The following is a 17,099-nucleotide window of genomic DNA, read 5'->3' on the forward strand; positions in this document are numbered from 1 at the left end:
CGTTGGATTCTCGACGCGAGCGCGCGCCGATCACTCAAAGCATAACCCGTACCCGTACCTGATTATTTATTTTGAGTGTTATTCGTATACCCTCTGTTTACGTGTACGTGTGTGTGTGTGTGTTAGTGTGTGCATACATATTTGACTTGTGATTAAAAGTCAGTTGACCATCGACAAGATCATCAACTCTTGATCATCGTGACCTTTAGCAAAGTCTACGACAAGCGCCAATCGATATGAGGGAAATTGTGCATCTACAGGCTGGCCAATGCGGCAATCAAATCGGTTCAAAGGTGCGTATAATTAATATTCAATTAGTGTACCACATTTTGACGCCCCCTTTGGGCCCAAAGTACATGTGTTCTTTTTGTTTCTTTTTTCTATTTTTTCACCATATTCCTAACCTCACATGTTTAATTATAAAACAGAATGAACTAAATGCGCTCACGCTCACAGCGTGTCGCTATCTCACCGTCTCCCTCGCGCCGGGAGAGAAGAGTGCTCTCTGTTTGGACTGCTCTCTGGTTTAGATTGTTGTGTGTTGTTGTCGGCAGTGGATATTAAAAGAGGTGGCGCTTTGGGGGAAACTATAAAACTGCAAACAATACATCAACTGACGCAACTAAGCGAACAGAAAGTTGAAATTTTTTGTTCAGTTTTCATATCTTATCATGCTAATGATATCAGCTGCCAGAACTTAATACATTTTAAAGCATTAAACTGTCATAGCCAAATAGGAAACTAAGCCCAGTGTCCACTTCTAGTGCTTAAATAGAAATTTGTTTTTTTTTTGTGGTAACTTTGAAGTGGAACTTGTAGCAAGATGTGAATCAGTTAATCTGAAGGCTTGTTGTTGATCTTGAATCTGCTTAGCATAGCTAATTTACAATTGTAATGGATACACACACAAGGCTTTTTGGCCAACAGTTTAACGGCGTTTATGTATTTCAACACTTTTACGAAGGTTTTATTGCCAACAGTTAAAGTTTTTTATTTTTATAGAGCACAGCTAAGATCTCTGATTCCAGCTTTCAGCCATTTGCCCTTTACACTTGACTAAATTTACAGCAAACTCGTTGTTTTATGTTTTCTCTACGCTCATTTCTGAACAACATCAGTTAATTGAGTAAATTCGTTTAGTGAAGAATTCTCTATACAACACATAATTAAGAGCTGCACGAATTTGTTTTGTATCTTTCGGTTCATCAATTGTAACTTTGATTGTTCAGTGTACAATGTTTTCGATGACGCATTCAACATAGTTTTCTTGCTCTTTCTCTCTCTCTCTCTATCTGTGCCTTGAGTACAGGTTCTTATCAAGCTCACTTTGTAGTTAGCCAAGTGCCGGTCTCCCTCCCTCCGCTCCTCTAACACCTTTCCACTGTGTACAGCTGACTGTAATCAGCATGTTTACAATTTACGGGTACATAAGATGAAGTCATAAATATTTAAGTGTTCATATCGCGCATAGACAAAAATAGGCATTACATACGATGTTGAGTTATGTCGCATCGACCCACTTTACGCTGACAAAAGCTGCCCACTTTTGCACTCCAAAATGACGCATGCTTGCAGCCAATTAAAGGCATTGAAATGAAAACATTACGTTACTTTATTCTAGGCCTCGCCCATCCCAAAACATAGAAATAACAAAAAAAAATGAAATCTCCCCAACTCGGTGCCCCATTCTAAGCTAATTTAGCGCATTAATGTTAACTCGCACAATTTACCCCACCATGGAAAATCCAGAGAAAAGCACCAACAACGCAGTCGTTGACGTTTGACACAGTTTTTTTTTATATATTTTTCTCTTCTTTTTTTTTTTGTTTTTGTTTCTTCTTTTCCCAGCGCCGTTTTCTCCACACATTACCCCATCTGCATATTTGGTTTCATTTTGCTGTTGTTGTTGCTTTTGCTTTTTCCCTGACTCGACTTTTTACACGCTTTTCCACTTCAATTTTATGTAAACATATTTTAAAGCTCTTTTTTGCGTGTTACCAAGTTAATTAGGCCGCACTTTACAATGACAAAGCCATGGCCTATCCCATCACATTTTTTTATGTTCCCATTTCACTTACATTACATTAGTGTCTTGTTGTGCTTTATTCCACGAAGGATCAGCTCATATTTTTCAAGTTTATGCACAGTTGTTGTATGACACATCTGATTAACAAAAAAAACCTCCTCCTAGCCTTTGGTTGTTAGCATTAAATTTTACTGTAATAATATCATCGAGCATATTTCGCTTGAAGCATTATTTATTTATTTACATATAAATTTTGCTCATGTTCAGTCGATATTATTTTGTAATTTAATTGAATGTCCATTTCTGATTAATTGGCTGTCAGTGTGAATTATTGTTTGTACGCTAAAATAAATAAATAATAAATATGCAAAAGTGCATGCGTCGCACAAAAATAAGCTCGCTAAATAGACAAATTTATGCACAGCAGCAAAAGCATAGTTTTTACCCATAAAATTCACTCTTTTTTTTGTTATATACGAATACGTATTTATATTTTAAATCAATTGCTCTGGTGATAAAGAAACAACGGATAAATTGGAGCAGAAAAAAAATTGAAATCAGCTTTCAATGCTGATTTTCCCAAAATATATGTGAAAAAAACGTTGTCAAATGGTTTTAAATCATAAATTAATAGAATGAGATTGTTGAATAAATAAGGCCAACGAGTTTATGAACCAAAGTGGACTATTTTTGTTCGATTTAGCGAATATTATCATAAATAAAATATTGCATGTTAACACTTTAAGAAGCTTTTGCATACGTGTTTAATCTCATTTGCATGAATGTTAAGTTTTTCACTCGATGCCAATTGAATTCCAGATTAAAGTCACTTTAAAGATATTTAAGAAGCATTTCTTATATAAGCTTTAATCCTATTTACATCCCTTCGACTCTTTCATCATATTTGACAATTTTATTCACTTTAAGGGAGCATCCTTCATGCATTTCTAATTCCATATATCAACCCTCTTGAGGTCGTTTATTTGCAGACACATTTTGCGCTTTAATTTTGCAATATGGCCGTAAGTCTTCCTGCACAGAAATTGATCACCCACACACACACACACACACAGACGAACACATTTAGGCGTGCATAAAACTCATGCTTGGATATTTCGCAACGGCCTGCAGCGAACGCTTTTTTCATTATTTACATAAACCTAATTTTCCCTAAATCATTTTGTGAACAATAACAGGGAAAATCTATTTACGGCATGCCGTCTTCGCCCTTAATTCAAACACTGTCCTCCAACCCCGCCACCAAAAATGCGAAACGATGGCAGCATGCAAGCAAAGAACCAAGGAAATGGATATGGGAAAAGAGTATGGAAAAAAGTGTGGAGCAAAATTTATAGACGAGTGCAACGATGTCATGCTTTGAGCGATATACCAACAGACAAAAGTAAAAGACTTGGAGATACTCTTCTTAAAGAATCTTAACTGTTGGCTTCACTTTCTTCTATATACTGATACTAAGAGAATCTTTAGAGAATCTTAGAGAATCTTTACTGCTAGCTTCACTTCCTTCTATATACTCTACTCCCTCAATAAACAGGGTATCACAATGCCAAAACGCAAGCAACGGACAATAAAATTAAAGAGTTTGAAAAGCCAGCGAAAGCAAAGGAGCCAACATGGCGTATACGCTATGCAAATGTGGGCGTGTGTTTGTGTTTGTGAGCTATGTGCACCGCCTTAGGATACATTTATTTAGCTTTAGCTTTATCTTACAAGTATAATAGCAAGGCATCATCGCAACGCCAAAAATAATGCACAAAATTGAATTATCGATAACGTTGGCAACTATCGCAGCTATAATTTCTTTATGGTTACACGTTGCACACGAACAACGATACAAAAAAAAAAAAAAAAAAAAAATGGAGAAGGCAATGCCATGGTTGGCATGTGGTTCATGTTGTAGGTCTGACAGGTTAGTGGCGTCGTTGTCGTGGTTGTTAATGCAGTTGATGGTATGCAAATGCAATACACAAGAGTTTTGTCGGTGTGCCTTTGACGATAACGATGATGATGATGTAAACAACAAGCGACCTTTGATAACTTTATTGGCATATATGCACAAATCTATGACCAAAGGACTTATGTAAAAGGAATTGAATATGAATTGAAATCTACATTCAACTTGGTTTTTTTACGCTACTAAAGAGCTCTTTTAATATTTAAGCTATATAATATTGAATACCTAATTACTTCTTGACATTTGAATTCAATGGTCTTTTCTTTACCAACTCTTTACCTATACTATCCAATATTACATATCTAATCATCTCTTCACACTAAGTTTAAAACCTAAACTATTATATATTTAATGCCTAATCATATCTTTTCATTTGACTTTGCTTTGTCAACTCAAGAGATATTTTACGCTAACTTTAATAGCTAAACTATCATTTATTGTATTACATGCACTTCTTGTATTACATGCATATTCTTTTTTTTAAGAAACTTTTGCACCTGTAAAAGTATGCAAATAAATATATATTGTAATAGTAAAACACACAACAACCAAAGCGTTAAAATATACAATTTTGGAAAATCATTTTCAATTTACATAAAAATACGTTTATGCATACAAAATGAAGTTTACACAAAATGGCACACCCACTGCGTGCCCTAGCTCTAAAAAATAGTAAAGGGCGGACGCACATCCCGCGGCTGCATCGCTTCGTTGCACAAACTGATTATGAATAAACAACACGCGCATTTTTTAAATAAATATTACATATTATCCCCCCCTCACCCGTCTTTCTCTCGCTCTCTTTTTGAGCTTCGATACACCCGAATGCTGCCACATGCAAATTTGCTGCCACATGCATGAGTTCAAGATGCTTTAGTTTCACATTAGCAGCAGAGAGAAGTGAAGAGAATGTGTGTGTGTGTGTGTGTTGCACATGATTTGGCGTACACAGCTGTCTTGTTGCTGCAAAAACAAACAAACACAACCACAACCCCATAAGTGCAACACTTGTGGCCATAGATAAGCCGCTTGCAACACCACTGTGCCACAACCTGGCTAACGGCAGACACCGTCGACGTCGATGCCGATGGTCGACAGTCGACAAATGGCTGGGAGGCTTTTTGTTACTTATTTATTTAACACTTTTAAAAAGCATTCCACTCTTTTGCTCATTAATTTCTCATGTTGCCTCTTAATGCATCGGCCGCGCTGCAACCTTTGCAACCTCTGTTGAAAGCTGCCCAGCGATGCCACCTCTTGACATTCGAGCCGAACCGAGCCGAGCCCTGGCATATGTTTCATTATCATTATCATTGTTATTTCCGTTTTTTTCAGCATTCGTTTGTTTTTTGTGCATTTTCAATTACTTTGGTAATTTTATATTATTGAAATTGCATGCCACAAATTGTAATTATGCTTTGCCCCATTCCGACAATACGCACTCAGAGAAAGAGAGAGTTCTACCTGAAATATGTTGCGCTTTTGTAATCTGGTATTTACGAAATAAATAAAGCAATAATATGTTCGAATGCTTTGACAAAATGCGAAACGACGAGACTAATATCCTTGAATACATTTTATGTTGTATATTAGGTAGAAAATAGTAAATAAAAATACTGAATAAGTGCTGAATACCAATAAACATACACAAATTGGAGAAGTAACTAATCATTTTTATTATATTTGTTGTCGTTAGGAATGAATAACGTAGCCCAATTGTTTAAGTAGAAAATACATTTAAAAAAATATTACAAAAATACTAAATAAATACTAATACAAATTGGAAAATTAATGTATAATTTGTGATACTTTTGAAAATGAATATACTAAAAAACAAATTATAACTACTACTAATAAATATATATATATTTGAATAGTACTAAATAATTTGAGGTACTTTTTGTTGTCGTTACCAATGAACAACAAATATATTTTGTTTTAGGTAGAAAATACTAAAATACTACTAACTACTACTACAAATTATAACTACTAAATAATTTGAGGTACTTTTTGTTGTCGTTACCAATGAACAACAAATATATTTTGTTTTAGGTAGAAAATACTAAATATTAATAAATATATAAATTGGAAATGAAATGAATAATGTGTAGTACTTTTGTTGTCTATACACATGAAGAACAAAAATACTAAATAAATACTAAATACTTATACATACATAACATATATACAAATTGGAGCATTAATGAATAATATTACTTTTGAACAATAAATATACTACAAAATTGCTAAACAAATACTAAATAACTACTAAATACTAATGAATATATATGTGATTGAAAATACTAAATAATTTGTGGTACTTTTTGATGTGGTTACCAATATCTTTTTTTGGGTTGAAAATACTAAAAAAAAAATACGAAAAAATATTAAATGAATACCAAATATTAAAAAATATTAAAATAGGAAAATAAATTAATAATTTGTAGTACTTTTGTTGTCTAAACGCATGAAGAATAAAAATACTTAATCAATAAGTAATGAATAATTTATAGAAGTTTTGTTGTCGTTACCAATGAACAACGTTGCAACGGAGTTCAATTTGTTTCCATATGCAACTCCTTTTCAAGCAATTTGTTATATCGAGGGTATGCAAAACGTGTCGCGCAAAAAAAATATAAAAGTATAAAGCTGAAAATACATTTAAAGCTTTCAGGTTTAATTCGGTCTGCATTCTGGTAATTGCACACAAATACCCGTAGTGAGTGGCCAACGTGCAACGTGCAACGCCTGGAGCCTGGGAGAGCGTGTAAATTATGCATGCAATTGTATTGGCAATTACACATTTCCATTTTAGTCTTGCGCCGGTTTTGCGAAAGCGGCGATAAGCAGGCAACAGAAAATAACTTTGAGCCGGGCTCGCAGAGGCGAGATAATGCTGACAGATATTAACCACATGCTGTGTGCGATAGTATACTGAATTTATTGCATAGCGAAACATAATTAACAAAAACAAATCATGGTAAATGCAAATGGGCAAAATACAAAAACAAAAACAATACAACAACAACAACAAGAGAAAAGAATGTAGAGAAAAATAATAATCAAGATTTGTTTTCGGTTTTCCGTTTTTCACATTTTGGTTACGGCTTTTGTTTTGTTTTATTTGCGTAAAATGCGTTGACAAATTGTGCAACCAAACAAGCCAAATGGAATTCCAAAATAAACAAGGTGCGAGAGCGTCATCAAGCAATAAAACAGAGAAAGAGACAAGAGCCAGAGAGAGACAGAGAGAGAGCGAGGGAAGGAAACCTCATTAAAAACCAAATGCGGTCAAAATATTTATCATTTATATATAATCACAAACACACGCTCACACAAATCGCATATGCGACTGTGTGTATCCTTGAAAAATTGGCATCGGTTTTATAATTTATCGCAGGTGAGCAACACACACAATTTTGGCACTAAAGATAGAACCAACCAACCGCCAACTAAACCACAAATAACCAAATGTCCAAAGCGAAATAATTGATCAGCCATAACATTAACAGTTGTTTAGAGCAGCAAATCTATTTGCATTTCTATCGAATTTCATGCGGCCAATTATTTATATTTATCACCTGTGATGGAAAACCATAATTCTTAAATGGTCACATAAAAAACAAAAAAAAAAAGAATAAACATATTTGTTATACAAATTAAGTATTATGGAAATGTTGACTAACAAATCATCTACCAAAATGCAAATAAAATTTTCAATTAGTCAATAAATTTACAATTTTTTGCATAAAAGTTTCTAATTAAAATAAAAAAGAATTCGACAATAAATCCGTTATAATATGGCAATTAATATTAATAAAAATATGGAAAAAGTGAAACAATAAATTGTTAAAGTTTCGTATAAAAGATTCTAATTAAAACAATATTTTACTGATAAGTTGAAACCACTTTTAGAATCACCAAAGATTTGACAAATATATATTCTATAGTACGGGAAATAAAGAAATTCAAAAAAAAAATAATATTTCATTGTTAAACTGAAACCACTTTTAGAATCAACATAGATTTGGCAAATGAATTTTTTAAATTAAGAGAATCTATAAAATAAATCAATCAGACAAAAGTTCTTATAAAAGATTGTTATTAAAATAAAAGTATATAACAATCACCAAGTCCTTAACGAATACCCTTAGCATATTAAAAAAATAAAACAATGAACAATAAGAGCCATAAAAAATGATTACAAATTATATTCCAAACAGCAATTTAACAGTGTTATCGTCGACATTGCAGAATGAAAGTATCTGAGAAATTGACCTTAAATAATGCCTGCTGATATTTGATATTCATGTCGCTTATCTGATGCACTCTCCGTTGATTTAATGACATTTTCAGTCATTAAACTGTACAAAAATAAATTTTATACACAACAAAAACACAAAACAAAAAAAAAACAACAAAATAAACGCATTTTGCAAGCTTATTTGCGTTAATAGCCAGCAGTTATTTATTTCATTTCGCAACCGCGAGGGAAGAGAGATTGAAAAAGCTGACTGAAATATCAATTGTATGGAGAAAAACTCTTTACATGGACCACAACAACATACTTATTTACATGACACATACAAAACCACGTTGATATCATGACAATGGAATTAGGCAAAAAAAAAACACGGAGACAACAAAGCAAAATATGTAAACAGCTGCTGATTTTTTGTTGTGGAAATTTATTGGAAAATCATGAGCTCTCAAAACAAAAGCAATTTAAGAACTAACAATTAATATGTGCAACATCTTTAAACAGTTAATGAAATTTATATCACTATGAATATTTAAGTCTAAACTATATGAAATAATTCGTTTAGATGGAGAGAGGTCAATTTGAATGTACAAATACGCATCAAACTATTTACATATTTGCTTTACAATTTGTTTAGCTCACCTTTTGTCAATAAAGTTCAAATGAGGCCAAAGCCATTCCGATTCCAGACTCCAGACTATGCTGGTTGCTAGTTGCTGGTTGCTGGTTGCTGCCACACTTGCTGCATGTGCCACTTGGAGTGGTTGGGGCCAGCACTTGATGTTTAACGCCACATGAGCCAACATCAGGCTCCGAGTGTGTGTGTGTACACTTCCTGCCCTTGCGCTGTTTATTTATTTAGCTATTGCCGAAACATACTTCAATGTGTATGAAGTTCATATCACTTGCCACATAAATATTATTATTATTACTCTCTCTCTCTCTCTCTCTCACTCTCACTCACCATCGCCTTGGGGGCGAAGCATATGAATAAGTACTCCACGGCAAATGATAAAGTGCAAGTCGGAGTCATTTCTAAGGCTCTAAAAACATATTTTGCGACATGCAAAATGATAGCAAAGACTTTGGCCATTAGTAAATATTATTGTTTGCCACTCGCTCCACCACTTCATCGAGATCTTCCACCCTACAGAATACCTGCTGCAAAAATACTCTATCAACGCTTTCCCTCGAAAGTCAACACAAATCTATGCAAATGTGTCTTGTGATCTGGCCAGCTGTGCTCCAGCTTCAAGCACGCATAATCAAATGGCGGCAATAGCTGCTGGGGATTGGAAGAAATGGAAGGGGAATGACAATGTGCTGGTTACCCGTAATATTAATATTTACCTCGATATACGCAGCACAGCAACAGCAACAACAATAACAACAACAACGACAACAATATAATCGTGGCTGTCACAACACAAGCTGCACATTAGTTAAATCAATAGCAGGCCGACCGACCAAATAAGTATACTATAAATATTTACATATCTAAATCGACAATTATTGAAATCTCAATTGAAATTGTTTGTCAGCCGCGTTCATACCTGCCCATCAACATTTATGTATGTGCCTGTGTGTGTGTGTGTACACAATTGCGTTTGGAATGTTACAAAAAAAAAAACAATTCAACAAAAGCAAATTTCTGCTGCCTGTTTGTTTTTATTTGGTTAAAGCCAAAAAGCAAATTGCTTTAATATTTAAAAACACAATCGCAATGAAAGAAAACGTTTTAAATTATTCAAGAATTTGCAATCAATTTAGTTTCTATTATTATGCGAATTAAGCAGTTGATCTTTAAATCAAATTGTTGTGGCATCAAAAGGAAAAATAATTAAAATATTGTCAATCAAATTAAAAAAAAAGAATTTCAATTCCATTTCCATGAATAGTTGAATATTATTTCCGCAAGTTACGACAATTAAAACATATGCAATCAATTTTGAAAAGAATGCCAAAAATAAATATTAAGATGATTACAGTCTTATGAATAGTTCATCTCTTTACGATTGCAATTAGTAGTTGAACAATGAAATGAATTCTTTTGCCAACAAACAGTTTGACGATGAAATGAATCTTTATTCAATTATTTCCAAAAAGGGGTAGAAATGCATTTCGAATGTCAGCTGCATGAAAAACCAATGCGCATTTATGTTTAATAAAAAAAACAATATAACAGCAGTAGCATCAGCAGCACTAGCAACAACAACAACGATGATAATAATAACAACAATTGTGCAAGCAATGCGCTGATAATGACAATTAGTGGCCACATTTAAATTGATGCACTTGATGAGAAATGCAATTGCAAATGCAGCTGCTGCACACACACAGAAATACACTCATACACATTTGCGCACTCACACATAGACAAAGGGTAATTTACGGTATATGCATTCGGGTAAAAATTACATTTTTTTGCTGGTGAACCGAGCTCGCCTCGAAATTCACACGTTCCGTCAAATTGAGCGCATTCCTCTATCCATGTGTGTGTTTGTGAGTGTGTATGTGTGAGACCCATTCACACACACACACACAGTCATGACTATAAATTGCGAGAGCTGTAGCAATTGATTCATAGCGACGAATTGCATAATTATACCTGGGCTACGCGACGAGGTCAGCCCCAAAAAGTATGCTATGAAATTTGATTGCACTAAACTGTCGCCCCACGACATAAAGCATAAAGCATACAAGCATAAAGGGTTACTCCACATATAGAGAACATTTCCGGGGCCAGATCCTTTTAGTGTTATTACAAAATATACTTATACGTAACGAAACGAAACGAAACGAAGAGGGGGCGTGGCGTGACACGCGCCCAGTTGGCCGTTAGTGTAGTTTGGGGTACAATTCGTTATTTGCGACGCGCGCATATAAATTGCATTTTTGAGCAGCTCAGCCTGCGGCTGCAGATGGTCAGGTTTGTGTGTGCCTTGTTTATAAAAGGTTTCAAATGCTTGGGGTTTTTCTCTTTATCTCTTTCGTTTCTTTTTTTTCTTTTTTTTTTGTCGCATCAAAATGGTTTATGGCCAGCGGCTGCAAAATGTCATCTATCGATGGCGGCCGTTAAGCATTGAGTGTGTTTTGCCATTTTTATTTTATTGCGGCTTATGACTGCGTTTTGACTGGCCAAAGAGACACACACTCTCTCTCTCTCTCCCTCACTCTCTAACTGAGCAAAGCTCATTACGTTAATGGATGTCACACATACAAAAATATATTTGTATTTGTATTTGTTGCTCGACTGCTGAAATTAAAATAAATTGACTTAGTTCACAGCGCGTGCTTTGCATTTAAACACATGCCACGCGCACGCAAATCGCACGGCTTTTCAGGGCATTTGTAAATTGCCAAAGCGTTACAATCCTGTTTATTATTTTATAATTAGTTTCCCCAATAACTTTCAATTAGAATTCAACTCGCCAAACACTCGACTGACATCTAAATCAAAATGTTGCGCATCAACGCCATGCTTGACTTCATCCTATGAAATATGTTTATGCCAAAAAGTGCCTCTGGATTTGTTTTGAGATGCTTTTGCCAAGGGGCACAAGCGCATTAATGATATGCAGCGTATGGAATGTTAATTAGAAATATATTTTTTCCCTTTTATTTTGTGTTTGTAATTTATTCAAGTAATTGCGTATTTGATTATTGTGCAGCTCTTGATTATTATTTTTATTTTTTGTATATTACACATGGTTAAATGCCACTTATTTATTTAATTATGGATTTTAATTGCATTTTTTGTGCTACAGCATTCCGTTTCCAACTGCGCGTGTGTTCTGAATTCAATTAATCTATCATATTACAACTTTAATCAACTAAAGGATCTGTTCAACATTTGTGCTGGGCAAAATATCTTTCGCAATCTTTTTGCCATGATTTATTATTGTTGCAATTGCAATTGCAATTGCACATTTATGCGCTCTGTGTGCGCACGCCGTGAGCACTAAAACGTCAAATTCAATATTCCAATTCAGTTGGCTGGCAATTTGGTGTTCATAGTCGCAGTCGCAGTCGCAATCGCAGTCACAGGATACCCTCCAGTTAAATCTCCAGGGTGCGCTCTTTCGTTCGCTCTCTCTCTCTCAGTCCGTCATCCGGTGCGACATGCACTTCCGTTGCTTTGCGTAGCTCGCATCCTTTGCATCCTCAGCTAACACAAACTAAAATGTCCTTTTGTCTCAACTGAACAAAGCTGCATTCATTTGCCTTCTTTCGTTGCGTTGCGTTGCGTTTCGTTTCGTTTCTGGCCGCAATTAATTTATGCTCGTTTTTTTCTTTGCTTTTTTTGGTGTGTGGTCTCGACTTTGGCGACTTTGCCACTTGACTTTTGCTTGGCTGCTCACCGCCATCGTATTTCGGTTCTTCGTTTTTTGTTTGAACGCTTTGAGAATTTTAATTTTGAATTTCTTTTAAGTGCGAGCCAATGTGCCGCTCTCGGCTCTTCACATTAAAACACAAAAAAAAAAAAAGAAAAAAACCGAAACGATGGCGCCACAAAATGGCAATGGCTGGTAAAATGGCGCCGCTTTGGTCAACGCACATTGCCTTTTGTTTACTTTTAATTTGATCATTTTCTTCCTTGCCTCGTTTTTTTTTTTTCTTCTTTTTTTGCTGGTGAAACTTCTCTAGTTTTCAACTTGTGCGCAATTTTGTAATTAAGCAATTTGACCGCAGCAAAAGTTTCACGCAAATGAAGGCAGCATAATTATTTTTTCCCTTCACTTTTTTTCTGTGTGTTATTGTTTTTTGATGGGTGCGAGTAAAAGTCAAAGAAAGGGCTGGGCTGGGCTCTAGCACCCAGCTACTTTATCGTACCCACCTCAAACTGCTGACACAACGATGTCAGAAGCATGAGCTGATACCCTCAAAAACGTTAAACGGGCAGTCGGACAACTAGACAGCTAAACTCGACCCCTTCAACGCAACTTTGCCATCATTTATAACAACGGCGCTAAAAGTTTTCGTAATATACATATATAATATGCTCTCTATGTTTATGAAAGGAGCAAAAAAAGCATTTCTAAAAATACATCACCTGAAAGGCGAATACTCTATATGATGGAGGCTGTAAGAATTTAGTATTTTGATAAGCTATACAACATTTTTAAACTATTAAAAATAAAAAATATTCCATTTAATGCATTTTGGGAAATAATAATACTTAAATACTAAAAATGATACTTAAATACTAAAAATAATACAAAATACTAATCATAATACTAAATACTAACAATAATATTAAATACTAAAAAATACTAAATACTAAAAATACTAACAAAAATAACCTTTCAAATATTTACATATTTTTAAAGTACTTACATTAAATTGCCAATTATTATTTTATATACTTAAATATGTATATATTTTTATATATTAAAAATTTTTCAAATTTTACACTTTGCTACATAATAATATTTATTTTTGCAGCTCTTACAAATTTGTAAAATTTAAAATTATTTGTATTTCCACATAAAAGCGGCACACACTTTTTTTTAACAAAAGCAGTCTTCCGCTTTGTTACCAAAGTGAAATGTCCTGTGGCAGAGTATGCAGAAAAGCATAGCAAAAATGAAAAAAGAAAGAAAAGTGTAGCACCCTTTTGGGAGCTGAGCTGGCACTCGATGCCAGGAGCAAGCAAACAGACCGAAAGTAGTCAAAAGAAAAACGCTTATCTGCAATTGGCTTGACTAAAATATACGAACGAAACATATTTAAATTTCCCCACAGGCAACAAGTGCCAGGACAACAACCAGGACGAAAGTCAGTCAACATGCGGGTGTCTCATACACACACACACACAAACGCACAGCAAGACTAACAAGCAAACAAACAAATACGAATACAAGTTGAAGCGTATGCAAATCAAAGTTATTGTCAGGCCAAAAGTGTCTACCGATGCGTACAATTGAGTGTCATATTTCCAGTTTGTTATGTATGCAAAAGGGAGCAGCAGCAGCAACTCGGCTAAAGCAGGGTTAATACACACACACACACACACATTTCGGGAGAAAGGGAACTTTCATGCGAGGGACAACTTTTAGCAAGGCCAAACTCGAGTCAAAACTTTTGTCGGCCAGCTTCTAGCAGTAGTATTTTTGGCTTCGCTTTCTCCATGTGTCCATGTGCACAACTTGTTATCATTGTTGCGTGTCTAAAAGCCAATAGAGAAATAAAACTTTTCGCCAAACGGCAGCAGCAACAAAAGCAAACGTTTATGCTACGCCACGATTAACATAACAACAACTTATAAACGACAATCGCAACAAAAAAAGAAGAACTGTATGCATACGATAGTGTGTGTAGTGGAGTGTGTGTGATGGTGTGCGAGGGTGTGTGTATGTCTCAGTGCAATCAACGATTATCCAATTTGAAGTACACACTCCAACTTTTTACCTTTGACATTTATTATGTTATTTATACAGCATTTATAAAGCGAGTATGTTTAACAATTGCTTAAGTTATTTGTAAAAACATTGGCAAAGACAACATAGATTTATTAAATTACTTTTTTTAAATATTTGAAAGAGAAAATAATATCTTGAAAAAAAATTTATTTAAATATCTGCAACGTGACTTTTATTATGGTATTTATACAGTATTCTTAATACACATACAATTTACAATTGCTTGACATGTTAGCTGAAAAGCACAAAAAGTTTAGATTAATAAAATGACTTTTTTCATCAGAAATAATCTCCTAAAAATCGAAATTAATATCTCTTATAAAGGCATTTTTATATGCATATTTGCAATATGAAAAAAGCTTTTTCAGGAATTGCAAAAAATTCATTTTACTTCCTACTACAACATTTTTGAATACTTTGCCACTTTCAGCAAATGTATTTGAAGTGGTTGCTGTCGACCCATCGTCTCCTTTTTTCTTGAGCATTGTCATTTCACATCCATCGACAATTGAACATTTTGTGTATTTATGATATGAGGGGCGTACGGAGCTTGTGTGTGGGCGTGACCAGAGGCATAAAAGTGTCCGATGCCAGGTAATACAAGTCGACTTGTGGTTCATGAATAATTGAAAGGTATTTATGAGCTCTCCCTCTCTCTCTCCCTCTGACTGGCACTTAAAAGAGGTCCTGCCACTGACAAGCTCATCAAAAAGGTGACAGGACAATCATGTAATGACAGGCGACAAGTGATGGATATTGTGTAAGCTGACAAAGAGTTACAAAGCCATAAAACTAATACTACAACTAATCTTTAGCATTATAAATTAAAGAGATAACTTTCAAAGGATTTCCAAAGGCTGAAAGCATAAATTAAGAAAAGAAGCCAATCTCGGACGAAAAATAATACAATATTTAGACACATACATATGTATATTAAAAATGCTGAAGAAAATAAATTAATTCATGTCCGTTGGCGCTTAAGTCCATTAAAAATCATTCCGATCAACGTGAGTGGCAGACGAGGGCAGCGCACATTGCGTTTTTCTCACAATTAGCATTTTGGCATCCCATCTCCACTCCCACTCCCACTCTCCTCCCCATCTTCACTTCAATATCGTTGCCAGCCTCCGGGCCAGAGAGAGAGAGAGAGAGAGAGCAAGAGGCAGACATGGGTGAGCGTATAGCACACACCTGCACAACAAAAGCGAACGAAACGATTGAAACATTTTTAAAAATTTGAAATTCATATGCGCAACAAACGTGAAATGTTTTACGAAGCGTATTGGGCAATAAAACCAAACCAAACCGAACCGAGCTGCAGAAAACCAAAGCAAAGCAACACAACACAACACAAAAAAAAAAAAGGCAACACAAAAAAATAAATAAAAGCGAACCACACGCAAGAAAAATATTCGTGCAAATAAATATGAGAGAGGGTTGTGAGGATGCCAAAGGAGGATGGATGGAGAAGAGCGTAGCGAAATCGCTGAAACGCTCGACCCATAGAAAGCGACAAAAATAAATAAATATATGAAAACACCTAAAAGGATTCAATTATTCCCCCTCGTTACACAACAAAAAAAGAATACATACACACACACACACGTATATATAGAACAACAACAGGAACAAGCGCAAGAGCAACAACAACACGGGCAGCAAAAAGTGCGCGCCCATAAAAGTATGCAACAGAAATTGCTCACGGCATGTAAAGTGCTCCAGCAAAGGGGTGACAGAGACAGGGGGAGAGAGAGAGAGCGAGGGGGATGGAGTAATAGCATATGCACGCGCATAAATCGCACAACCAGATAGGAACACAAGAACGATGACGACGATGGCGGCAGCGTTGTCGTTGGCATTGGCCATAAAAGCAAGCGGCATGTAAAAAGGACACTCATATTTATATGCACTGATTGCCAAAGCAGTGCAACACACACACACCCACACGCTGCTAGCAATGCAATACATATATTGATTGAAAAATAATATTTTAGCGCTGCATGGTAAAACTATCGCATACAAAATACACGCTGCGAATCCGCAATGGCAAAGCATAAATTCTCATTTTTTTTCGAGATTTAGGTTGTATTTTAAACTATTGTTGGCAAGAATATGTGAATTACAAAAAAAAATTAGTTAATGGAAGATGCATAGATAAGAATTAAAGGTTAAACGTTTATATGAATGCTGTATAGTATTATATTCTAAAGGGTTTCTAATTAAATATTACGCATACGTTAAGTATACAAAAATATAGTCATACAACAGTTGATAGCAATTAACATACATTACAATTATGAAAGTAACTTAATGGAAAAATTAACAATTGACATTAAGAGTTAAGCGTTTTAACGTTGAATGTCAATGGGTTTACTTTTCAAATATTACGCATACGACATGTAAAAATATTGGAAA

At 35.0% G+C, this 17,099-nt stretch overlaps 1 protein-coding gene across 2 annotated transcripts in view; it reads left to right on the forward strand.

Annotated features, from left to right (window-relative positions):
* LOC117573885 (tubulin beta chain) overlaps window positions 1–17,099 on the forward strand; it is a 26,107-nt gene continuing 9,008 nt past the window's right edge. Inside the window, exon 1 of one of the 2 annotated variants that reach the window (XM_052007439.1) lies at window positions 1–293. In XM_052007439.1, the coding sequence (XP_051863399.1) occupies window positions 237–293 (57 nt within the window). In that variant the 5' untranslated portion in view covers window positions 1–236. The remainder of the gene's footprint in view (window positions 294–17,099) is intronic. The other variant, XM_034257371.2, reaches the window with a different exon arrangement.

The sequence above is a fragment of the Drosophila albomicans genome, chromosome 2R, assembly GCF_009650485.2.
Source record: "Drosophila albomicans strain 15112-1751.03 chromosome 2R, ASM965048v2, whole genome shotgun sequence".
Taxonomy (NCBI): domain Eukaryota; kingdom Metazoa; phylum Arthropoda; class Insecta; order Diptera; family Drosophilidae; genus Drosophila; species Drosophila albomicans.